This window comes from Piliocolobus tephrosceles, chromosome 3, assembly GCF_002776525.5.
Source record: "Piliocolobus tephrosceles isolate RC106 chromosome 3, ASM277652v3, whole genome shotgun sequence".
NCBI classification, from domain to species: Eukaryota; Metazoa; Chordata; class Mammalia; order Primates; family Cercopithecidae; genus Piliocolobus; species Piliocolobus tephrosceles.
This window is the reverse complement of record NC_045436.1, coordinates 182,591,899-182,617,872: the sequence shown is the minus strand read 5'-3', so window position 1 is coordinate 182,617,872 and position 25,974 is coordinate 182,591,899. Positions and strand designations below refer to the sequence as shown.

Genomic DNA, 25,974 nt, shown 5'->3' with positions numbered 1-25,974 from the left:
GAATGGCCAGGGAGCCAGAGGGACTTCGGTACTGCTGCTCTGAGCCTCTGAAACAAAGCAACCACTGTTATCTGGACTTCTCATGATGGGAGAAAAATCTGCCTTCTGGAGTCTGAGCTATTGTAGCTTGGGCCTGTGTCCCTGACGGCCAAGTGTACATCCTCCTGGGTGTACATCCACAGGACACTACGTGGGCCCAGACAGCGGTACAGTGGTGCTCACACTGTCCAGCAGGCTGCCCCCAGGGAGCGGGAGGTCGGCCTGTGCTTTATGTGCAACCTCTGGCCAGGGGCTGTGGACAATGCCCTTCCAGAAGTCAGAGGGGTGAGAGAGCCCCAGGCGGTCAGCACCAGCAAGCTTGTCTTAAACTAACTTCAAGGCCTCGGGCAGAAGTCTTTGTCTCCCAAGAGAACTTACTTTTCAAATGGGCAGAAACCTCAGAAAAGGCACTTGTAACTTTTTCCAGATTTAGCAGAAGCAGTTTTCACACTTCTTGAAATTACATTGTGAAATTCTGAGCTGCTGGTGTGGCAGGAACCTAAGAATAGGTGTAGTTGTCAGTCACTTACACATCATTCTCGCAGCCACTGAGACATGACTGAGCTTCTAATTGGGAAATGGGGCACGGGTGAAAGAAGAAGGACACCTGCCGTCTCCGTGTGGGGTGGAGGAATGCAGGACCTTGGATCCTGTTGTGTTCTGGAAGGGAGTGGACCTCTGGTGCAACGCATATCCCTGTTCCCGAGAGGGGTCGGCCACAGCGCTGCTGTGTTCTGCATCTGGATGGCCTCACTGAGATCACTGCACCAGTAGGAGAATGTTCCAGAAGAGCCTCACTGTGTTGCCCTGTCTGGGGCCTGCAGGGGCAGCTTCCTTGCAACGGATGCCCCCAGCCCTGCTGAACTGCTTTGTGGACTCATCCTAAGAGTGTGGGCGCATGGTGGCCTCATGCAGACCCGCCTTGAGAAGGCCCAGGGGAGGGACCGTCACAGCACTGACACGTTCTGAAACCCAGGAAGGCCTTTTCATAAAGGGCCTGCATCAGAAGAGACAGACAGGACAGCTGAGCCATGGCACAGAGGCCTGTGAACACTGGCCACTGGCCTCCTGCTCTGAGCCCGACCTCTCTGGTCTTTTTCGGGTCTGGACCGAGAGGCATGAACAAATGCCATTTCTCTATCACAGGGACTGTGGGGGGTGAATGGGGACTGTCCTGTGGCCCAGCCCACCTGGGCAGACCCTTGGGGTGGCCAGATGAATCTTTGTTGTTGTTGTTAGACAGAATCTCGCTCTCGCCCAGGCTGGAGTGCAGTGGTGCGATCTCGGCTCACTCTAGGGGCACCGTGTGCCTCCCAGTGATCGAGTTTCATATGCCTGCTGCTTCAGGCAGAGATGCCCGGCCACACTGAGTCTGCACCCGTCCCTTCCAGATGCCATCCACAGCCTTTCACGTTACTCCTGGAAGAACAAATTACGTTCACAAAACACAGACCATGGAGTGCCCAATATTCCACACGAGTTGCTTTGCATTTTGCTGTGAGAGCATTTCCTCGTGACAGCCAATGGCTGATAATAGAAAGACGACTAGCGGGTAACTGTGTTCCTGAGTAAAAATGTCTGTGTCCAGCTTTCGGAAGGACTCCGTCAGCTACAGAGAAAGACCTCAGCTCCTCACATGCCAACTTCCTTTATCAATTCCAACTTCCTTTATCAATTCCACAAGGGTTGAAAGTGAACCGACTTTTTCTTTTTTTGAGGCAAGGTCTTACCCTGTTGTCCAGGCTGGAGTGCAGTGATGTGATCATAGCTCACTGCAGCCCCAACCTCCCAGGCTCAGGTGATCCTCCCACTTCAGCCTCCTGATTAGCTGGGACTGCAGGTGTGCACCACCATGGCTTGCTTTTTTGTTTGTTTGTTTGTTTTGTAGAGACAGGTTTCACTATGTTGCCCAGGCAAAACATATGTTGGTCACAAACTCCTGAGCTCAAGTGATCCACCTGACTCGGCCTCCCCAGTGCTGGGATTACAGGTGTGAGCCACTGCACCCAGCCTTGAATCAACTTTTCTAGACTTGCAGTATCTTAGAGGCAGGAGCACCATTTGGCTTTCAGTTCCTGCCAAAACTAGCACAAGCTGCTCATATCCTGGGAGAAGCTATAATTTACCTGCAGAAACTGTGGAAGTGAGCGGGATGCCTGGATTTCAGGACACCATGAGAACACTGTGTGGCACTAGAGGCTGCTGGCATCAGTGTGTATGGATGTGTGTGCATGGATGTGTGAATACACGTGTGTGTCCATGTGTGTGCATGTGTATGGGCGCATGTGCTTATGTGTGCATGTGTGTGCATGTATGTGTGCGTGTGCATGCACACGTGTGTGTTGGGAACGAATGCAGATGACAGCGAGATAGGGCAGGAGAGGACTGAGAGTGAATCTTTTTGTTGTTGTTGTTAGAGTTTCGCTCTCACCCAGGCTGGAGTGCAGTGGTGTGATCTCGGCTCACTGCAACCTCCACCTCCTGGGTTCAAGCGATCCTCCTGCCTCAACCTCCTGAGTAGCTGGGATTACAGGTGTGAGCCACCACGCCCAGCTGAGAGTAAATCTTCTAATGCCCCACTCCTGCCTCCTGACCACTTCAGTTACTGCAGAAAGCAGCACTGATAGCCCACAGCCCAGTGAAGCTGCAAGCAGAGCCTCTGGGGCAGTGCTTAGACCCTGTGGGGTCTCAGGTATCCTCCCTCCCTGGGATGACAGCCTGGGCTTCGGCCTCCTTCTGGGCTTCGTTTCCCTGAGGTTTTGGGTGATTGTGGACCACAGGAAGTACCTAGAGGGGCTGCAAGGGGAGGAGCCAGCTGGGGTTTGGTGGACTTAGAGACCACCCCCTCCTCTCCATTGCTGGGTGTCACACTTTGGCCTGGGCAGGGCCATTGCTGGGGACACAGCTCTGCACAAAGTCAGTGAAATCACTGGAACAGCACAGGCTTGAAAGCCACAGTGACAGGAGGGAGTTCGTGAAGACATAAGGAGGCCACTTTTAAAGAGAGATGAGGGATCTCTAATAAGGCAAAAAATCATGCCTTGAGAATGTAAAATAACATCAAAAGCCAAGAGAAAGTTGTGAGCTCAGATGTTGTAAAGTTCTAGGCAGGACATGGGTTTGTGTAAGCTCCTGCAAGGAGGTTTGTGATGAGATGGAAAAGAGCGGCCACAGGTAGGCAGGACCCACAACCCAAAGTCAGGGGTGTGCACACTGGGGAGGCCTGAGCCACATCTTATACTCTAGAGGCCTCTGCCTCAGCCCACCCTGGGCTCCCCTCCTGGATGCATCTGCAGTGGCAGGTGCACCCGGATCTGCAGAGGCTGCCCCCATGGGACTGGCACCAAGAGCTTGAGGGCCCTTAGGGTGTGGGTAGGAAAACGTCCATGGTTGGTCAGAGTGCGAGAGGCCCTTCTGGGGGCTGACATCGTGGGGGGCTGAGGCAGGTTAGCTCCCAGAAGGGGCTCCGGGATTCCTGAGGGGATGCCCCACAAGGAGAACAAGGAGAGGAGGTGTCTGGGTGGCCATTTCCAGCAACCCCAGGGCCTTGGTTGGCAAGGAGGAGGTGGTTGGGTGAGGGCTGCTTGTCCCCTGGCTGCCCAAACTCTTGAGGTATGTGCCTTGAGGGAATAACTGAGGCAGGGACAGAGGCCTGAGAGAGCTGTGGCCTGGGGGGCAGCCACGACAGAGCCTCCACCACCAAGGCACATCTGAACGTTGGCTCTGGGCTCGGGGCTGCAGCCAGAGCTGGACGTGGGGCACACTGCCTGGCATTGGTGGCAGCAACAGGTAGGAGTGGGGACAGTTTGGAGTTCCCAGGGTCCTGCTCAAGGGGCTGAGGGGTTCACCTGCCTCTGGGGTGGGCAGCCCCAAGGGGTGCCCCTGTGCTGTGCAGACACCCTGAGGAGGAGGGGTCTGGGGGAGACAGCATTTCTGTCTGGAAAGGCCTCATCTGCGCCCCATGCTGGTAGATGGCTGGTTGTTGTCTGCATGCCTGCTGGGAGTAGCCCCCAGGGCCTTCCACAGGCTGAGAGCCTTGGGAGGGGTTGGGGGCCCGATGAGCAGAGATGGTGAGCAGTCAGGATCGCCAGCCCCCAGAGGGTCTTCCCGCAGAACCCTAACCCTCCCATCCAAGCCCTGGGAAGGGCTGGGGCCCAGGCAGGCTGACTGCCACCCACTGACCTGGCCGTCAAGGTGCGGGAAGTGGCCACTGCAGTGAAGACACGGATCATGGCCAGCTTGCAGAGGTCAGCAGCGGAGCCTGTGGGGCACGTGGTGCTGTCTTGAGGTCCCAAGGCACACGGTTCATGGTGCACTCAGCATTTGCCACTGTCGCCACAGCTCTCACGGCACCTCCACACAGAGGTGCTGGCTCTGAGCTGTCTGAGTGCTAAGGCCACAGACGACTGCAGGCAGACACTTCATCCTTGCTCCTCCCGCCCTCTTGCTCCTGCAGGGCACCTGGGTTTGGGGTGCCTTATTCCCGGAGGCCTCACCCCTGCCAGGCATGCATGGAGAGGATGGAAAGGCCTAGGCCAAGCACCAAGGGACTGAGCTCCAGGTCTGCTAAACCCTTGAAGCCTCAGTTTCCCACCGCAGAGATATGGGAAACAGTATTACCTGGGCCCAGCTCTTGGGGGAATCATCCTAGCTACAAAGATGACCGTGTCCCCTCACGTCCCCTGACGGTAACTGCCAGGCAGGACACGGGTAGTGTAAGCTCCTGCAAGGAGGTTTGTGATGAGCAAGAAACCCCACATCAGTGATCAGTGGGTGCCACCAGCCCTGTGGCTGCTAAAACCCAAGAAGCAAATGGACACAGAACTACAGGGTAAGAGGCTTCCGTACCTTGCACCACAAAGTTCACTGCCTGTCGCTCTGCTTGTGCCCGGAGTTGCTGGTCATGAGAGTGAATCCTTGGCAGGGGTCTCCTTCTGCCCATGATGGACACCACATAGCCTGAGTCACACAGAGCAAAAGCAGATGGGGGACAGAAACAGGCACTGCAGCAGGTGCAGCTCCCTTGGGCCAGGTCCAGAGGTCCCAGAGAGACAGCCACACCTTAGTGCAGACTCTGAGTCTCCCCTGGGCCCTTTGAGTCTATTGCAGGGGCAAGTGAACTCTCCAGTGGGAAAGCAAGGGTCTGCTGCTGGGCACTCTGCACATTTTTTTTTTTTTTTTTTTTTTTTTTGAGACAGAGTGAGACTCTGTCACCCAGGCTGGAGTTTAGTGGCGCGATCTTGGCTCATTGCAGCCTCCTCCTTCTGGGTTCAAGCAATTCTTCTGCCTCAGCCTCCTGAGTAGCTGGGATTACAGGCACCTGCCACCATGCCCAGCTAATTGTCTATATTTTTAGTAGAGTCGGGGTTTCACCATGTTGACCAGGCTGGTCTCGAACTCCTGACTTCAGGTGATCCACCCACCTTGGCCTCCAAAGCACTGGCATTACAGCGGGGAGCCACTGCCCCTGGCCACACTCTGCACTCTTAGCTCTGCACTCTCCCGACTTCTAGCTGCACCTGGATCTCACATAGGACGAGGGAGGGCAGCTTTTGCAAAGTCATGTGGAGGCCTTGGGCCCAGGAGTAACTCTGAACTGTGTGGAATGGAGGAGAAAGGGGTCAGCCCACATCCTCAAGGAGGGGCATGTCTGAGTCAGGTCCACACCCGGCACGGGGCAGATCCAATCTTGTGTGGCCTGAAGTGTATGCGATTTGGGGGCTCTTTTTAAGAAAATGACTATATTCCTGACCAGTGAGGACTTCTGCTTTAACTAGGTGTGGGTGGGAAATAAATCCTCCACCTGTGACTGAGGATGAGAAGAATTTCCCACATTTGTAATAATCATGAAAGCGACAAGGGACTGAGTACCTCATGCCGGGCAATACGCAGGATTCCTGAGAGGGACTGGCATGAGGACCCGAGACAGCTTCTGCTCTGACCTGGTCCCTTTCCGCTCCTGCTGTTTTGTCGGTCTAGTGAGTTTTGACTGGACGCTGGGCACTGTGAATTTTACGTTGTTGAATGCTGGGGTATGCTGTCTTCCTTTTGAGAGTGTTTTAGCAGGCTTAAGTTACTTGCCAATCATCCTGATCCTTTTGAGGTTTGCTTCTAAGCTTTGTTTGAGTGGATCTGGAATAGTTGTAATCTAGGGCTAGTCTAGACCTGTCTCTAAAGTGTGACCCTTCTGAGGCCTCTGCTGAATGTCCCAGGTGTCTAACAAAGACTCTGTGTTCTGGATGGTCAGAACTCAAACATCTCCCAGTTCCATGTGAACTCTGGAATCATCCAGCTTACTGCTCCCAGCAGTTTTTGTGCTTAGTCCCGTAGCGTTTCACCCAATGTGTGTGTATCTCAGTGTTCAAAAACAGACACAAGGGGGACTCCTTGAAGATTTACAAAGCTCTCTCTCTCTCTAGCTCCCTCGTCTCTGACACCCTGACTTGCAAAATCCAGCTGCATCTGCCTCCCCAGTCTGGATCCATGTCTCCTCCACTCATCAAGACCACTGTGTAGTCTGCGTGGCTCCCCCTCCACACATGGGCTGTGCCTCCGGACACAGGGCGTTCATAGGACTCAGCCATTGGTGTCTTTTCTCTCAGATACAAAGCAATACGCTACCCACTAGCTAGTGTTGGGAACGGCTGCTCCAGGTATTTTGCCCGGTTTTCTGGTTCTTCATGGTGGGTGCAAAGTCTGAAGCCAGTGACTTCCTTGTGGCCTAAGGCAGAAGTCTCCTGACTCCATACACTTCAAACCTCATTTCTCCTCCACCCAGTGCTATCAGTGCCAGTGCCTGTAGCTCCTGTTCATACTTGAGATGCCCTCTGGCCCTGGCCTTTTGTGGTGATGCTCGCACGGCACCAGCGCTCCTGGAAGCCACTCTTATGCCAGGATGGCTAGCACCACACCACACAGAGAAAGCAGGGGACCACAGGAGCACCAGCAGGAAAATCCACATTAAATGAGTTGCCAGCTCAACTGGCTGTGGCCCCACTGATGCCACCCGGCATAGAAAGGTGTGTGGTGGAGAAAGCCAGAGTGGTGGAGGCAGCAGTCCTAGCCGAATGTAGCTGAAACACTTTCTTTTGACATGTTTACAAAATGTAGAAGGACGTGAGCACATTGCAGGGCCTCTCCCAGGGCCTTGGGACGGCCAGCATCAGAGTAAGTCTGCTCCAGCTGGGGCGGCCAAGTGCCCTGTGGGGAGCACTGACCCCTGAGGGCTGGTGGCCAGAGAGGCATCTGAGATTCCAGCTGGCTCCTAGCTTTTGATGCCTCCTTGACATCTCTTACGTGCCATTCTCCCTCCGCCCCTCCTCCGTTACTGTGTTAATGCCTGCATACTTCTAGATTATTCTCAGGGGTGGCTTTGACTGCGCCTCAAATCTCTTTCCCACATCGTGACTGGAATCATTTTTGAAGGACAAAGCTCAGGTTCTTTTTTTTTTTTTTTTTTGTCTTTTCAAAGCTCAGGTTCTTTCTGCATGGAGTGTCATGCGTGGTCTGGGTTTACCCAGCCCTACCTGTTCTCTGGCCCACCTGCCCATGCTGGCACTCCACCTGGCCCTTCCTGTCTCTACTCCGGTCGCCAGTTCCATGGGGTGGAGGCTGGCACAGCTCCCTTGGGGCCTCTGCGACTGCTCTGTTCCTCTCACAGCTGGATGCCACCTTCTGTCCTTGTCTGGATGCTTGTGGGTTTACCGTGTCCCCCAAGGACTATAAGCTCCATGGGAGGAAGCAGCTTGTGTCTCAGGTGCCGGAGAGGCCCCCCTTCCAGGCTAGCATGGGCTGTGGCACAGATGCTGCCCACCTGCCCGTCTGTCTGCTGTCAGACCAATGAGGAGCCTGTAGCAGGGCTGGCTGGAGCTCATGGGGCTTGGGCACGGGCCCCAGAGTGAAAAGTCATCAATGAATCACTGGGAGAGGCTCACGGAGAGGGTCTACGAGGCTGCACACAGACACTGCCAGCACCCAGAGGCAACAGGTCACAGCATCTAGGATGCCGGCCGTGCAGAGGCCAACTCTCCGGCTGATTTCCTCGCTCCTAGTGAGTGCTGAGTGCTGTAAGCGTTCCTCCTGTGTCTGTCGTTCATCCTTCTCTTTGCTGTTTGTTTCATTAATTTCTGCTCTCCCACTGATTTCTTCCCTTTTTTCTCTGCTGCTTGTTTCCAGATTTCTTGTGTAGAACACAACTCATTTATGCCCACAACTTTCTCTTTCTTTAAAAAATACTCCTTTAAAAGATTCCTTTACGGCCGGGCGCGGTGGCTCAAGCCTGTAATCCCAGCACTTTGGGAGGCCGAGACGGGCGGATCACGAGGTCAGGAGATCGAGACCATCCTGGCTAACACGGTGAAACCCCGTCTCTACTAAAAAATACAAAAAACTAGCCGGGCGAGGTGGAGGGCACCTGTAGTCCCAGCTACTCGGGAGGCTGAGGCAGGAGAATGGCGTGAACCCGGGAGGCGGAGCTTGTAGTGAGCTGAGATCCGGCCACTGCACTCCAGCCTGGGTGACAGAGCAAGACTCCGTCTCAAAAAAAAAAAAAAAAAGATTCCTTTACTTCTAAGTGGGGTGTCAGCTTAGCCACATCCCAGTTTCTGATGAGATACTTTTACTGTAATTTATTTCTAACATTTTTTTGGTCATTTTCTTAGGATTTCTTTTTTTTAATCCTAAATTATTAGGAGTATAATCAATTTCCAAATAGGTAGGTGGAAGGATGGCTACACACACTCAGACATACATGTACGAAAACACCTTTTCATTGCGCTGTGGTCACAGAATACGTTCTACTTGATATTCTTTGAAATTTATTTGGGTTTCCTTTGTGACCTGATTGTGGTGATATTTGTAAATATACCAGTGCTTTTCACAAGAATTCATGTTTTTCCTGTCCAGGTGCAGGCTTGTATCTGTTTTTACCTATCTGCCCATCCACCATCTAGTCACTCAAGTATGTTCACTGTGTTGCTTCAAGCCGCCTAGACTCTTGTCCCTTCTCGTGTGGAAGCTTCAGCCCTATTTGTCCAACAAGAGCCGAGGATTCACGCAGGCCCCAAAACCAACCTCAGGACCCAGGGCCCGCTCGCACACCACCCACCCAGCTGTCCCCCCATCCTCCCACAGAGGGTGGGCAGGGAGCAGGAAGCTCTGGTTGCAGCCAACTCACCTGTCTGGTGACACTGGGCAATAGCTGCTCGGGCAAAGTCCTTGATTTTCTTGTACTTCTGCAAAAAACTCTCCAAAAACTGGGCAGCTTCCTGAACAGGAACTCCAAGGCAAGCAGCAAGTCTCTCCTTCCCTGTCAGTCAGAGAGACGCATGTCAAGGCCTCACTCACACCAGCCGTGACCGCGTGCATGGGCTCGGTGAGTCAGGTCCAGTTGACAGCACTGGTCTTTTCTGATGGGTTGGATGGAGTTGGTGTTGGCTTTACAAGCTGGGTGCTAGGTGCCAATCAATCGGGACTGGGGCCTGTGAAACATATATTTATTCAGTGATACTGACTCAGCGCCTGCCAGGTGTCTCAGGTAACGTGGTGACGAAGTAGACACGGTCCCTCCTCCCAGTGCGGCCAGTGGGAGACCCAATTCCAGAACTGCGGCGGTTAGAGTGGGGCACAGAGGAAAAGAGGAAGGGGAAGTTCCATGCTCAAAGCACGAGAAAACGGTGCTCAGGAGTTCAATATTCGGTTCTGGAAGATGCAGGTGTTCTTGTGACGCTGCTGGTAGAAATGTCTCTGTTGGGGCCAGACATGGTGGCTCATGCCTATAGTCCCAGCATTTTAGGAGGTTGAGGCGGACGGATCACTTAGGCCAGGAGTTCAAGATCAGCCTGGCAACAAAGTGAGGCCCAGTTTCTATTTATCAAGAAAAGAAAAGAAAACAAGGACTTTGGCTGGGCAGCGGCTGAGTTCCACAAGCGTGTGAGCAGGTTCAGCGACCACAGAAGCCTGGGTCTGGGCCCAGTCCCACCAGGAGGCTCCGTGTGGCCCCAGGGATATTGCCTGACCCACATTAAAGCCCGTTTCTGCACTGTTTATTAGGAACAAGAGCCCTTATCCTCAGCTGGGAACCCCATGAGCTAAGGCATGGGAAGCTCTAAGCAGTGCGTGGTTCCTACTTGGTACTCAATACACACTCATTCCCTCCCATTTTCCTCCAGAAGAGACTCATAATGTAAATAGAGAATGAGGAATCCATGAGGACATCATCCCTTGCTTAACAGTGGGATCCTAGGGAGAGCCTTGGCCCTGGGGAGTGCTGTGTCCTTGGGAGGAACCCCAGAGAGACAAGCAGCCTGAAGACCTGCCTTCCTGGGGGAGCATGCCCGGGACCAGCAGTGGTCTTGGCTGTCCTCTGTGATAGGTAAACTCGGGGGTTGTGCTAGAGGGTGCTCCATGGACCTTTGGACAGGATAGTGCAGAAACATGGCCCGGGGGTGAAGGTGTGGGGTCTGTGAAGACCAGGGAAGAACCCTCTGGAGGAATGGGACCGACTGGCCTCTCTGATTCAGCCCTTCTTTCAGCCAGGCCACTCCTGGCCCTGGCCAGCTAATGGTGCAGCAGCTCTGGACAGAGAGAATAGTCAAGTCTTAGGAGAGTGAAGGGGCAGGTGTTTGCTTCCACAGCTTTGCCAGCAAGAGTGGGAAGGTCTGGGGTGCCCTGTTCTCCCCAAGTTTATCCTGGCAGAGAGGGATAAAGTCATAGTCCTTCTATGCCCAGGACTGCCTGATGAATTGGCACCATTTGGCTGGAAATGAAAAATCTCCAATATCTCTTTTAGGGCTTAAAACCTATTATTGTGATCTCTTCACAAATAAGTTATGTGTTCTGCTACACTTTACTGAAATAATTCATCTATGACTCTCTTTCTGTCAAATTCCAACCACCACCCTCACCTAGTGCCTCAGCTATGGTGCTGCAATGGAAAATTCCCTTGGCTCTCAGAAAGAAATCCCATGGTGGCTAGATACACAAGGTTGGCCAGATGAGACTTTCTTTGAGTATCTTCTTAGACAAGTCTTTTCTCACCTCCAATCTGCTGTTAAACCCATCTGGTGAATTTTTTATTTCAGATATGCAGTTCTAGAAATTCCATTTTAGAATTTTATTTCTTGAGGTTTTCTTTTTTCATTTATTATCAGCATATTTTCTTTTACTTCCTTGAGCTTAGTTATTAATAGCAACTTTAAAATCCTCGTCTGTTAATTCCAACATCTGGGTCATCTTAGGATCTGTTTCCATGATTGCCTTTTCTCTTAAGTATGGTTAAGCTATTCTGTTTCTTCCTGTTTAGGAATTTGGGGTTGTATGCTGGATATCATGCATGATATATGTAGAGTTTTGGATCCTATTATGTTCTTCTAAGGGGTGCTATTTTTTTTTGTTTTTGTTTTTCTTTGGGTAACAAGAAAAGCAAGTTTTCTTTGGTAACTTGCTCTGGGTAACAGAGCAAGACAGTGTCTTGCTCTGTTACCCAGGCTGGAGGGCAATGGTATGATCATAGCTCACTGCAGCCTTCAATTTCTGGACTCAAGCGATCCTCCTGCCTCAGCCTTCTGAGTAGCTGGGACTACAGATGTATGCCCACCATGTCTGGTTAAGGAGTACCAATTTTTTGTTTAGACTTTTTATATATTTATTTTAAAGTGTATATTTAGGACAAATGGTTTTTAAAAATGTATAAAAATAATTCACATAAAAATCCAACTTCTATATTTACATGGTCCCTTAAAAGATTTTCATTTTATTATCATTAAAAGTATATTTCAACAATCTCCACAGTACTCTCAAAAGTCAGGAATTTTAAGATGTTCTAATAGAAAAATTTTAGTATTTATCTACACAAAAATAATGAAACTAGGAATTATACCATATTTTAAAATATAATGTCTCAACTATGCTGTGCCACGTAAGAATAATCTTCACACTAAACGATTGTAATTCCAAGTCCTGGCATTTTCATTGATGAACAAAGGACAAAAATATTTTATAGAAAAAAATATTTCATCATATAAAACATAGAAAGTGGAATGCTTCAAACAAAAATATCTGAGGTCTGATTTCACAACAGCACGTTTCCATATCCACTTTGTAAACATATACTCAGTATAGGTTACCAACTTAAATAAAGCCAGTTATCACCGAAAGAAGACATAGTTAAAAAAAATTCAGTGCAAAAATACATATCAACTAATCAACTGACCTACAACAACTTTGGTGAAAATCACAATTTGAATCCCATCATATAAAGTGATTCTCTGAAGACTTTAATTAAAAATAAAAAGCTCCACAACAGCAATCAAGTTTTCCTTTTGTTACTATTCTCTAGTAAATGCTTTTTTTGATTAGCTTTTACAATGTCATCAGGTGATGCTGATTTGAAGTCAATGGTGTTATCGTTACAAGAGGACTTATTTCTTTGTCCTTTACATCTTGAACTTGTCTACCATAAAGAAAAGTCTTACAGAAGTCAAGCTTGCAGCTTTTCAGCGGGTGACAAAGACACAGTGTTGAGGCAAAAGCTGAAGGTCTAGCAGCAAGGGTCTTGGTCCAAGACAGAGAAGAAGGTGATTTCCTAGTCAGACAGCCTTTATTGTTTTTCTGATTATCCTTAGCAAAGTCGGAATTCTTCCCTAGCTTTGAACTTAGAACTTCAGTTCATGACGATGGAGCAATGGATTGGTCTACTATAGGCTTTGAAACAAAATCTGGGTTTTTTATAAGGACACTGAGATCAATATTTGAATCTATTCCAGGAGACCTCTCTTCAGATAAACTGACATCAAAGGACTCTTTCTTAATCTGAGAGTCGTATACATCAATCGTTTCTGCAATCAATTCAGAAAGTGACAAATTCTCAAGGTCTCTGTGAGAAGCTTTAGGAAATGCCAGTGACAACAGAGATCCTGTTAATTCTGATATTCCGGGTGAAGACTGACAGCGATTTGCTAATTGTGACAGGGGAAAGGATCCCAAACTTAGATCTGTGAAACTAGCAGATGACTGGTTACAAAGGTCAGACAAAGTAAAGCACTGGCTTATATTGTTTTCTTTGTGTTCCTGAAACAGTTCAGTTAGGGATGGACTTTCACACTGAGAAAACTGCAAATTATCATTTTTAAAAATGTAATTCTTCGCACTTTGTTCTACTAAAGAAACACTTCCAACTTCAGTTTCTTTACTAGCATTTAAATTATCAACAGTCATATTTTCCGATGAGCTAGTTAAGCACAAAGGATTATTTGAACTTCCTAAACTGCCCTGTACTGGAATGTTTTGAAAATCAGATAGTGAATTATTTTGAATATATAAAGAATTACTCGGTGTTGTGCTCTTTATCATTATGGCCTTTAAATCTGGCATTTCTTTGAATGCAGAATCATCTTTGGAAACACACATTCGGATGCATGAGGTCTCAACAGATCAGCATCTAGGTTCTTTGAAAGTAGACCTTCCAGACTGTCTGTAGACGATAATCTGACTGATGGCTGACTGTCCCAGGAATCTCTTGACATCATGAATTAGGTCAGCTAGTGAAAGTTCTTTTGTTAACTTACATGATTGCAGTTTCTTTTTCCTATGGAGTAAACAGTGACTTGGAACTGAAGAATTATGAGATAATCCGTATTTTCCTACTAAGCTAGAAAAATTAAAGGGTTTGCTACTATAATCCAAATGATTTGCTGACTGATAAGAACTTTGAACATTATTAGCTGAAACTTCAGAAGAAGAAAAGAAGACTTCTTACCTTTTGTTGTCTTTCCTGTAGATACTGTTCCCTCATTCTCGTCCTTCAAATTCTGCATGCTAATCCAGAACCCCTGACAAAGACTTCTGCACATCAAACTTGTTCTTCAGAACTGCTTCAATTAATATTTCATCTGGCACAGCATCTCCAAGTACCTTCTCTCATTTGATCAAGGCATGAATAAAGATGAGCTTGATCAAATCCACTGAGCTGATGGTTCGAAACAGAATTAGAAAATTCTTTCAGATCTTCATGATCATATTCTTCTACAGGCTCAACGGAAGGTTTGTTACCCCGTGAATAAATAAACTGAGCAGCTGTTGATGGCAAAATACAATAATCATCCTCTATAGACTGGCCATAGAGATCATCAACTTCAAAATCTTCATCGTAGTCAAAGCCTCGAACATTCCGATGCCGGGCCATGATGGCGGAGAGGGCATTTGCCACAGCCCCTTAACTCCTTCCAAAACACTCCGCTTAGATACTGTGCCAACTCAGGAGTACTAATTTTTTTTTTTTTTTTTTGAGACGGAGTCTCGCTCTGTCGCCCAGGCTGGAGTGCAGTGGCCGGATCTCAGCTCACTGCAAGCTCCACCTCCCGGGTTCAGGCCATTCTCCTGCCTCAGCCTCGTGAGTAGCTGGGACTACAGGCGTCTGCCACCTCTCCCGGCTAGTTTTTTATATTTTTTTAGTAGAGACGGGGTTTCACTGTGTTAGTCAGGATGGTCTCGATCTCCTGACCTTGTGATCCGCCCGTCTCGGCCTCCCAAAGTGCTGGGATTACAGGCTTGAGCCACCACACCCGGCCAGGAGTACTAATTTTTTTTAAAGGGGCACTTAGTTTGGCCAAAATCAAACTCTATCTCGCTGCAGTGGGAAAACGCTGAAATCTTAGGTCAGTCCTTTTTGCCTTGGCTTCTGGATTGTTTGAAGTCTGTCCCATTCATGCCTAGTTAGGAGTCAGCCAAGGATCTGAGTAGAGTTCATACCTGGAATTTGGCCTCATTTCCCGCTCTCTTCTTTCTAGAATTTCTCCCTTCACTTTCCAGATCCTCTGGTTGTCCAGAACTCTGTCCTCCAGTTCTTCAAGCTAGTAGAATTGTATGTTCCTAGCAGAGTTTCTGTCCCCACAGCATCAACTGAGGTTTGCTTTCAGGTAAGGGGCTATAGAATGAGAAATTCACCAGTGCCATTCCTTTCTTCCAGGTGTCAGCTGACCTCCAATTTCTGTTGCTCTGGTCACTTCCCAGTGCCTCTGGGTAGCTGTCTTTTTATACATTTTCCACAGTTTAAAGTTGATCCCTGCAGGAGGGCTGCTCCAATGGGAGTGACTTGGCCATCACCAGAAGTCATGCCTTGCTTTCTAAATACTTATGGCCAAGGGAGAATCCCTTTCCTCTCTTCTATGGAGCTGTCGGGATCTCTGAAGGGCAGCGGGCGGCCTCAGTCCCCATGCATGAAGAAAGTCCGTCCACAAGAAAGCGTACAGTGTGGTGGCTCCACAAGCAGCAGGGACGAGAGACTGAGATGGAGCCTGAGGGTCTGGGAGGACTTCCAGGCCCTGGATCCTTGCTCCTCACTCCTTGGACACCCTTAGCAGTGGGGCTGTCACACTCAAAGGTCCCTGTCCCCTCCCCAAGCAGGATGGCTTTTGGCTCTGTGGGGACTTCTCTGTCCCACGCTTCCTGTGGACTGCTCCTTCTTTTCATAGAACTTGTCCCCACACTGTGATTCCGTCGACCCTGTTTCACACACAAGCCCTGAGAGATCTGCAAACTAGGGGCACTAAGTCCTCCCTACCTCTTAAATCCTACACGAACACACAATTTGACTCTTCCCACAAACAGCTAATCCTATCTGGTGGGTACACATGTGAGTCTATGTATGTGTGTGTGCTACAATTTGACATTTAGTAGGGACAATCTTCACTCCCTTTCCTCCAAGTGCTCTTCTGCTCCACATATATTGCTAACAGGCTTTCACTCCTGTTTATGTCTCTAGGGATGAGCAAGTGCCAGTACATAGTGGGCCTTTGGGAACGTGGGCTGGTCTAGCTGGAACAGACCTGACATTAAATCCTATGCTACTTTCAAAACTCAGCTTGGGTGTTGCTGCTCTGGGCCAGCTCCTGGACTCTCCCAACTCTCCTTGGGCTGGGTCCCTCCCCTGGCTCCCTTGGTACCAGGGAGTCCTGCAGATGCACTGATGGCATAGTGCTACGTGCCCAGGCCTGCTCCTGTGTCTCCTCTGACAGGTAAAAGCCCCTCGGGAGCAGACACTGGGCCAGAGGGCGTGCCCTCAGCACAGGCCTGTGGGTCACATGATGACTGGATGTGGACACAAGCTTCAGAGTCATGGAGTCATCTGAGAAGACTCAAGGGTTAGACTCTAGGAACAATAGGGGCTCAGAGCAAGATCCGAGGAGTCAGGAGCTGCTTCCAGGAGAAGGCAGGTTCCTGCTGGGCTCAGCAGCGGCCATGAGCAGGGCCATCAGGCTGGGGATGGATATTTGAATTCAGTTGACTGATAAAGGAGCAGTGAGATTGTGAGCCAGCCTCTGGGGTCAAGGCTCCCGGACAGTGGCTGCTCTGTTACTCCGTGTGTTCCCCGCTAGCTCCTCCGCAGTGGCTGCGGGGGCTGAGTGTACAGACCCTGCACCCTCTGGGGCATCTCCCCTGCCTCTCACACAGTCCTGCCGCCTCCTCTGCTATCTTCTTTACAGTTTTCACAATAGTCATGTCGCCGATTTCTCAAGAATGTGTAGGAACCATGCCTTGCCCCATGCCCCCAGCATTTATGGGCCGTTCAGAGGTACGTTATGTGAAAACACGTCACTGCAATCCGCTGCCAGCCGGTAGGTGCAAAGCTCCTCTATGGAATTTCCAAAGGGTACCCAGTGGCCCGGGAGGCCTGGCAAGTTCATGGGCTTCCTCAGTCCCAGCTCATGTGACAAAATTTCAAACACAAGGAGAACAGAGATGCAGCCTAAGCCCACAGCAGCGGATACACAGTAATTCCAGCTGTCAAGCCAGACCGGAACAATGGGAGCAGCAGAGCCAGAGGCTCAGGGTGGGAACCCGTGTCACTGTCACAACTAAAAGCAGCCAAATTACCCTTTTCAACATTATGGCTAATGACTCAGTGCTTATTTACAAAATGCAGCTCTTTTCCTCTCCAGGAAAAAAAAAACAAAAAGAAAAAGAAAGTGAATACTCCAGAAGGAGCCAAATGGGTGGCAGAGAAGACCACCTTTTTCATGGCAGGTGCTTGGCACTCTCATTCTGTGTTCCTCCCTCCTAGCTGGATTTGGGGTGGCTGCCCCAGCTGGGGACAAGGCCGGGGCTGCCACAGGAGACCTACAGGAGCTGCTCAGTCACTTGGAGGCATTTATTGACATGGCACAGAAGTGAAGTAGGAGTCAGACATAATGGCAGATGACACAGATAAGAGCTGACTGCCAGGTATGGCCCCGTCCACCCTATGAAAGCATTTTCCCAGAAGGAGATGGCACAGGGAGGCGGAGGGCCTTGTACAAGGCCACACAGTCAGGAGGTGACAGGGTTGGGGATCAAGTCCAGGCTGCCTGGTCCAGGATTGGGGAGGCGATGTCTTGCCCGCAGAGCAGAAGCAAATGTTATGTTTGCAACACAAGATGCTGGAGCAGGATGCAAGGCAACAAACTCTCATGTAATTTGGCAGAGTGATGCCTTCCCCCCAAGACAGAGGCCCCAGGGAGGTTCAGGGGTACAGCACAGAAGCGGCTGAGAGGAGGAAGTGGACCAAGCAACTCTGAGGAGAATCAATCCAATGTCACACTACTGTCACTCACAGAATCTAGTTCTTTTTTTTTTTTTTTTTTTGAGACGGAGTCTGGCTCTGTCGCCCAGGCTGGAGTGCAGTGGCCGGATCTCAGCTCACTACAAGCTCCGCCTCCCGGGCTTACGCCATTCTCAGCCTGCCTCAGCCTCCCGAGTAGCTGGGACTACAGGCACCTGCCACGTCGCCCGGCTAGTTTTTTGTATTTTTTAGTAGAGACGGGGTTTCACTGTGTTAGCCAGGATGGTCTCGATCTCCTGACCTCGTGATCCGCCCGTCTCGGCCTCCCAAAGTGCTGGGATTATAAGCTTGAGCCACCGCGCCCGGCAGAATCTAGTTCTTTAAAACAAAGTTTCTTAGTCTATTTTCCAAAATGTACACAATCAGAACATTTTCAAAAGTGGAGCTGAGACCACCAAGTCCACTAATTTGTTCCTGTGTCTTCTCTGTGCCAGGCAGTGAGCTAAACTGATGAGCTCCTATCTTTGAGGTGCCCATGTTCAAGCTGGTGCATGAGACCATGAACAGGCAAGTGGGTGCAGAGCTGGCGTATCTTGCTCCCTCACTGGTTTGAAGAGCAGAGCTGCCAAGATGTAGGCTCTGCCCAAGTCGTGAGGCCCATGTGGCAAGGAGCTGAGACCACCTCCAGCTGACAGCCAGCAAGAAACAGGCCAGCCAGGTGTGGTGGCTCACGCCTGTAATCCCAGCACTTTAGGAGGCCAAGGCGAGCAGATCACTTGAGGTCAGGAGTTCAAGACCAGCCTGGCCAACATGGTGAAAACCCATCTGTACTAAAAATACGAAAAATTAGCCGAGAGTGGTGGCAGGTGCCTGTGATCCCAGCTACTCAGGAGGCTGAGGCAGGAGGCTTGAGCCCAGGAGTTGGAGGTTGCAGTGAGCCGAGATTGTGCCACTGCATTCCAGCCTGGGGAACAGAGCAAGACTGTCTCCAAAAAAAAAAAAAAAAAAAACAAAAAAAAAAAACAGAAGCCAACAAAGTGGATCCCTCCCCAGCCACAGATGCGACCACAGCCCCAGGCAACACCTTGACTGCAGCCCTGTAGGGGACCCAGTTATGGCATGCCCACACCCAGAGAAACTGGGATAGTGTGTATTATCTTAAGTTACTGTTTTTGGCAATTTGTTACCCAGAAATGGGTAACAAATACTGTGGTTGAGGAAGGCTGCACAGGGGAGAGTTGAACGCAGGTCTGCAGAAGTGAGGGATGGGCCCTGGTGGTGCAGGGGCAGGCGTTCCGGCAGAGGGAAGAGCAGTGCAAAGCTCTGAGGTTGGAGCCAGCCTGGCTGATTGGCTGTGGTTCTAGATAAGCCAGCCATCCACAGTTTCGGGGTGGGGCACTTTGGACTCTTGTTCAACAGCACCACAGTCTCAATGGAGACTGTAGGGCAGCTCTTAGGGACAATCTACTATGTGCTTGCCCCATTATTCTTCCACTGAAGCTTGTTTGGTTTTGCTGCTTTTCTGTGAATAAACAAAGGGTTTCCATGGCAGGATGGTGAATCTTCTTTTCAGGGTCTTTGCACAAGCCCTGCTGCTCAAAGAACCGATCACAGGGAAAAGGAAGTCTGAACAGGCTTAAGAAGGAGCTGGCGGGCTGGGGAAATTAGGCCACACTGATTCAGCATGACCCAGGGCCAGAAAAGAATTAAAAAACCCCAGACAATCCATGTCAGGGAGTCCAAGGGAGAGCAGAAGAAGGGCGAATGGAAGGGAGTAGAAGGCCTGCTTTGACATGGGCGCTGGGGCTGGGGGGTAGGGGGAAGGAGGGAGAGGAGCAGAAGCAGGAAGAGAAGCGAAAAGGGAAGGGGAAGAAGAGGCTTGCAGAAGAGGCCCCAGGCAGCCCAAACCTCTGGCCTCCAGTCCTTCCTGGCCTAGCCCTGCTTTCTCCTATCTGCTGCCCCTGAGATTGGATCCCCACTGTCCCGCTCCCAGCCCAAGGCCTGGTTCTGCCTTCTGTGGGGTGCTTTGGCTGTGTGGCCCAGCTGGGTGAGCTCTGCCCTAGGGAGATGGGGTGCATGCTGAGATGTGGCAATGAGTCCAAGCACTGCACACCTTGAGGCTGTCTAACTTTACAATGTCTTGGCATGTGTGGGGACAAGGGTCTCCTCGAAGGTCTCCAAGCACAGCAGTGGTGCCTAGCACAGTAGTATGGTGTAGGGGTGGAGCCAATGGCTTGGTCACACTTGACCTGCCCACCTCTGTGGCCTCCCCCTGAGAGACTGGATGTGACTCTGAGCAGGTCAACGCGTGGGGTGGTCTGGCCAGTGTCTGGTGGCTGCAGGTGTCATCAGAGCATAAACAACACCCAGGGACTCACAGATGATTTCTGAGGCACAGCCACATTTAAACACAGGCACACAGCTGCCAGCTTACAGGTGACCCCGAGATCCCAGCTCCCAGCCTGCAGCCTACCTGCTCCATAGACCACTGCGTATACCACCCTCTTGGTTTGCTCTCTGTCTGCGTGTGTCACCCGTTCCATGGGCACGTCCTTCCTGCATGGAGAGAACATGTGTGTTCAGGCACAGGAGGCATTGTCAGTGCAGGGCAGACAATCTAACCACACGCCCCACCACTGCGCTTCCTCCGGAAATTCTTCACAGTTTCACGGTGGCTGGCACACTGGGACGGGAGATATTCCATACCTGTGGTGTCAGCTTGGCAAGGGCCCCAGGCAGATGCCTTTGGCAACACTGCAGCAGCTACTGCCAGACAAGCACTACCCCACATTCCCAGGTGTCCACAAATCAAAACCCAAAACTGCTTTCACCAAAGGCATGCCCACCCAACTTCAGGAAAGCCTGTTCCCCATGTTGGGGTGCCTGGGCCTGGGCCACGTCTGTGTCTGCTGCAGTGGGGGAGCTGGTTTCTAGGCCTATGTAGTCCCACTGTTTGACTGGATGAGCAACTCTGTCCTGGCCTCCCACGTACAGAGGCCATGGGGGTGAGCCTCACCCTGTGGCTACAGCATTCAGATAGAATAAGGATCAACTCAGCATTTGACCGGCATCTGAACCACAGCAATCTCCAGAGATTAAAGCTGAGACATCTGAGTAGCACAGGAGCTCCAGGGCACTCCCAGCACCACCAAGAGTCCCTCCTCCTCCGAGAGCATCCCCAAAGGATAGGCAGCCTGCCAGGTGCCCTGGGTGCCGCCTCCTGCCTGCTGCTTTTGTAAACATCCTTATCATCTACACCAGGCCTCCCTGATGGAGTGGGCATCTCAGATTCAGAAGCCGAGAGAGAGAGAGAGAGAGAGAGAGAGAGACAGAAAAAGTAACAGAAACTTCTCCCAATCTGTTTTGTGAATGACTTTGTGCTGGGGCCTCCTTCATTGCTTAGCCAGGTTGTTCACAGCTCTACCTTAGCCTTCACTTCCTACTTGCACTGAGCATAGAGACCAGCCCCAGGTGAAACTCAGGTCTTCTTAGCTCTTTTTTGAGCATGCAAGCTCCCTGCGCGTGTATGGGGCTTTCTACATTTCCTGGTATCCACAGGTACTTTTGAATGCTCTAATTTCCAAAAGCATCTCTCTCCTCGGTTTTTCTTCCAGAGCTTTCAGTGCTTCATTGTTTGCCTCAACTATAATTTTTAGCTCCAGGAAGCTGCAAGTTATTTGCCTTACAATGTTTCCAAGCAATGTCTGCCACTCTTCTGCAGCAAGTGGGTTCTGAGTTAGGTGAAACAATGACAAGTGCCTGTGTCAGCCCTTCAGGCAGCCACCAGACTGGTGAGAATACCCACTTCTTTTCGAGTAAGGTGTGCTCTGCCTCCAGAAGCAGGGACCAGGTCCCACGCTAGGAATATGCTGCTGCCTTCAAGATTGGGGGGTGGGAGGAGGGTAAAGAGTCATCACAAGGCTCTCCTACCATTTTTAATTTTTTTTGAGATGGAGTCTCACTCTGTCGCCCAGGCTGGAGGGCAGTAGCATGATCTCAACTCACTGCAACCTCCGTCTCTTGGGTTCAAGTGATTCTCCTGCCTCAGCATCCCGAGTAGCTGGGATTATAGGCACCTGCCACCATGCCCAGCTAATTTTTGTATTTTTAGTAGAGATGGGGTTTCATCATGTTGGCCAGGCTGATCTCAAACTCCTGACCTTGTGATCAGCCCGCCTTGGCCTCCCAAAGTGCTAGGATTACAGGCGTGAGCCACTGCACCTAACTCTCCTACCATTTTTAAGTTTTTTCTTATTTTTCTTTTTTTAGAGGTAGGGTCTTGCTTGTTCCCCAGACTGGTCTTGAACTCCTGGTCTCAAGGGATCCTTCTGCTTCAGCCTCTCAAAGTGCTGGGATTACAAGCATGAGTCACCATACTCTGCTTGCCTTTTTCTTGATTCAGCATTTGCTTGGTTGCTGTAAACCTTCGCCTATTTTTCAAAGTTTTGATGAAGTTGGTTACGACAGTTTTGTTAGATTTTTCAATATTTCTTTGGCGGACGGGCCCATGGGGCTGTGTACCCCACCATTCTTGCTGACATCCCAGACTTCACTGATTTTTTGCCACCTAATTTCTAAGTACCAATGCATTTCCAGTTTTCCCCCTTTTGCTTCTGTGTTAAGCTATTTTGCCACCTCATTTAGCTACCCTTAAACTTGGCATTGTTAATAGCTATATTTAGATAAGAAGCAAAAAGCCAAAACAGGCTGAGTACAGTGGCTCATGACTGTAATCTCAGCACTTTAGGGGGCTGAGGTGGAAGGATCATTTGAGGCCAGGAGTTTGAAACCAGCCTGGGCAACATAGCAAGACCCCATCTCTACAAAAATGAAAATTAAAAATTTAGCTGGGCATGATGGTATGCCCCTGTGGTCTCAGCTACTTGGGAAGCTGAGGTGGGAGGACTGCTTGAGCCTGGGAGGTTGAGGCTGACAGTGAACCATGAGTGTGCCATTGCACTCCAGCCTGGGTGACAGAGTAAGACCCTGTTTAAATGAATAAACAACTACATGACATTTTTGTAGACTATTTTATAAAATATATTTAAATTTAACCAAATGAAAATGTATCATAGAGGTCTTGGTAAGTTTAGATTGATGCCAGGTACATAAGCAAGGGAAGGAGCTAGAATGATCCATGGGTAATGGGTTAGCACCGGAGACACCAGTATGAACTCATGATAAGCTCCATGTCGATGCACATGGTTACACAGAGAAATATTTAAAGATGTGTGTATATATAAGGTTGGCATGCATGCATAACTTCTTGTTCTGTCAGCTGAGAGGGCCTAGAAGCAACCTGCTCAGTAGCAAAGAGCACCCAGCACCAGAGCTTGGCCTTTAACGCCACTCTCCAATGAAAAATGGGGCTCCCTTGGAGAAATGGCTGATTCCAGGACTGGGGCAGGAAACATACAAGATGAGCCTGGAATATCTTCTAGTGCCGGTAAGTAAGGAAGTGATAAATGTGTGTGCACGTGCACACACACACACACACAAACACACACTAAAGAGGTTAAGTCAAAGGGACATAGGAGCCAACTGAAAGAGGTTCCAATGGCCAAAGCTGGAACAATTTAAACAAGAAAACAACAACAACAAAAAAATTGGATTATAGCCCAAAGTAAAAAATAAATATTCATGAATCCATACGAATTTGGATTCAAAGGATTAAATAAATAAATGGGGGAGAACACAGATCTCCCATACAGAAGAAATCCAAATAATGTATATAGATACCCTGTCCTTAAGAAGACAAAGCATAACCCCCAACTCCTTAATTAGAGGCTGTGCTTAGTGACTTGCTCTCAAAGAGTTCCATGTGGAATCAGAGTAGAAGAGAGTATCTTTATAGTACAGAAACCTGACAAACATGCCATCAGCCAGGTGACCCAGGTCAGCATCAGGAGGGGTAAGTCCTGTGGACAGTGCGTGTCCCTCATTCAGTGTGATGGGAACGGCCCTGCACCTCTGTGCTCTTCCTCCCTCAAACCCCAAATCCCATTCTAGTCATGAGAAAAACATCGGACTAACACCAACTGAGGGACATTCTACAAAATACCTGACCAGTCCTCCTCAAAACATCAGGGTCATTGAAAACAGGGTAAGTCCAAGAAAGTGTCACCATCAAAAGAAGCCTACGGAGACTGTGACTAAATGCAGTGTGGTGTCACGGAGGGGGTCCTGGAGCAGAAAGGGGACAGCAGGGAAAGACTGAGGAAACTTAAGTCATGTGTGGACTTCAGTTTACGATAACACACCAGTATTGGGTTCATTCATTGTGACAAATGTACCATATTAATGGAAAACATTCAGACCAGGGAAGCAGGGGTGGGATGTATGAGAACTCTTCGTACCATCCTTGCCATTTTTATGTCAATTTAAAACTGTTCTAAAATAAAAAGTTTATTAAAAAAGTGATCCAGTTCAAGAGCAACCTGGGCAACATGATGAACTCCTGTCTCTACTAAAAATACAAAAAAATTAGCCAGGTGTGGTGATGTACACCTGTAGTCCCAGCCATGTGCCGGGCTGAAGCAGGAGGATCACTGGAGCCCGGAAGGCTGAGGCTACAGTGAGCTGAGATTGTGCCACTGCACTCCAGCCTGGGTGATGAGTGAGACCCTGTCTCAAAAAAAAGAAAAGAGAGAGAGAGAGATCCAAAAATTATGCTAGGTTGCAAATCATTTATATAGTATGACTCGATTTTAAGTCATAAAATTGCAGATAAATATGTGGGGGAAAGCCCACAAGTAAGTCTAGTGGGCTTACGAAAATTTGGTTTTTGTTATTTTGATAGCTGGTATTTAAATTTTTTCTAACCAATGAAAATTATAAAGAAAAAATTACCCATACAAAATTCCACAGTAAATACAGGAGAGTCAATAGCTTTCCTACTAGTAATAAACAGAAACTATAATAAAATGACCACACTCATAATAGCAATAAAAACCTCGACATACCTGACAATAAGTTTAAGAAGAAATGCACCAGACTTTCAACAAGGAAGGGGCATTAAAGGACACAGTGGAAGATATGCTGTGCTCCCGGACAGGAGAATACAACAGTGAAAAGACATCAACTTTGCCATATCCAGTTTTACCTTAGCACACTTTCAATTAAGGTATCGGGAGGATTGGGGGGTGAAAACTTAAGATAGCAATTCTAAATTTCATCTGAAACACAAAACAAATGGGAACAGTCAGGCCAAAGCTAAAAAGGGCGAGTAATGAGGAAGAACAGGGAAAGGTACACAAAACTCAATACTGATGCAGGAGTAAAAATAGATAAATCGGGGGAAGCAAAGAAAAAGCCCCAAACGGGCTGTAGTATATTTTAAAACATAGTCAATGATTTGGCATTTTAAATCTACACTGGGTTGGAACTGACTCATTATTTGGGAAACTATGAAGTTACATGCCTACTTCCTATCATACACAAAAATAAATTAGAAACTCATTAAAGTAAAAACAATCATGAAAGGATGATGATGAAATACATATACAGAGTAGAACAGAGAGCCCAGTGGCGGTGCTGGGGCTCATGGGCCTTGGTGTGTTGCAGAGGTGAAACACTGGATGTGGTCTCATGCATTGACCTGGGACAACTGGCTCGCCATGGTGGAAAAAATCAAATTAGATCTTTGTTGCCACACAAATCACAAAAATGGGGTCCAGACTGAGTAAATGCCTAAACATGAAAAAAAAATCAAAACTTAAATAAGGCTAAAGAGAACAAAGGAGAATACATAAGTCTCATAAATAGGAGTGTGTTGAAAAGAAACACAAACAATACAAATCATACTAAGAAATATCTTTTTTTTTCAAGACAGCTGATTAGATGCATTTCAAGCATGCCTCATCCACTTAGAAGAACCAAAATGCTATGTAGACAATCACACTTTGAATACATTATCCAAGACAGAACACAGCAGTTGAAAAGAAAAGCAAAAGAAAACTCCACAATCTAGGAAGAAGGAAAACAGGCAGCCTGCATGGTCGGGACAGGCTGGGAACCAGAGTGACTCCCCAGTACTGGAGGGGGTGATATCTTTCTGTGGTCCACTTTCCCACTGGGAGATCATACAATCCAGGCCATAGGAGAGCACCTTAACCCTCCCCAGCCCTGCTCCAGGGAGGGAACACGCCCTGGGTCCCACATCCTTCCTAAGACCTAAGTAGCTAGAGTAAGATGTCATAGTCGGTCCTAGCTCCTAACAGACTGTGTGGTGCCATGAAACAATGGCATTAGGCCTAGGCATTAGGAAAACTTGGGCTGCTGCTTGTGGAACAAGGATGTGAGCAAAGTGTGAGCTCCCACAACTAGAATTGGAAAGCAAGCATGGCATGGGCTGCAGTCACCAGAGTTGAAAGTAGGCACTTTCCCTGGGAATTGAGCAG

The 25,974-nt window shown here is 49.1% G+C and overlaps 1 protein-coding gene and 1 pseudogene across 1 annotated transcript in view; both read right to left on the bottom strand.

Annotated features, from left to right (window-relative positions):
- The window catches only part of POLN (DNA polymerase nu), a 159,164-nt gene that overhangs the window by 5,198 nt on the left and 127,992 nt on the right, over window positions 1-25,974 (bottom strand). The window contains exons 19-22 of the mRNA XM_023206783.2: window positions 20,049-20,131; window positions 9,215-9,346; window positions 4,888-4,998; window positions 4,222-4,300 (exon numbers count right to left, since the gene is read on the bottom strand). Coding sequence (XP_023062551.1) covers window positions 4,222-4,300; window positions 4,888-4,998; window positions 9,215-9,346; window positions 20,049-20,131 — 405 coding nt within the window. The remainder of the gene's footprint in view (window positions 1-4,221; window positions 4,301-4,887; window positions 4,999-9,214; window positions 9,347-20,048; window positions 20,132-25,974) is intronic.
- LOC111539191 lies at window positions 12,347-14,221 on the bottom strand (annotated as a pseudogene).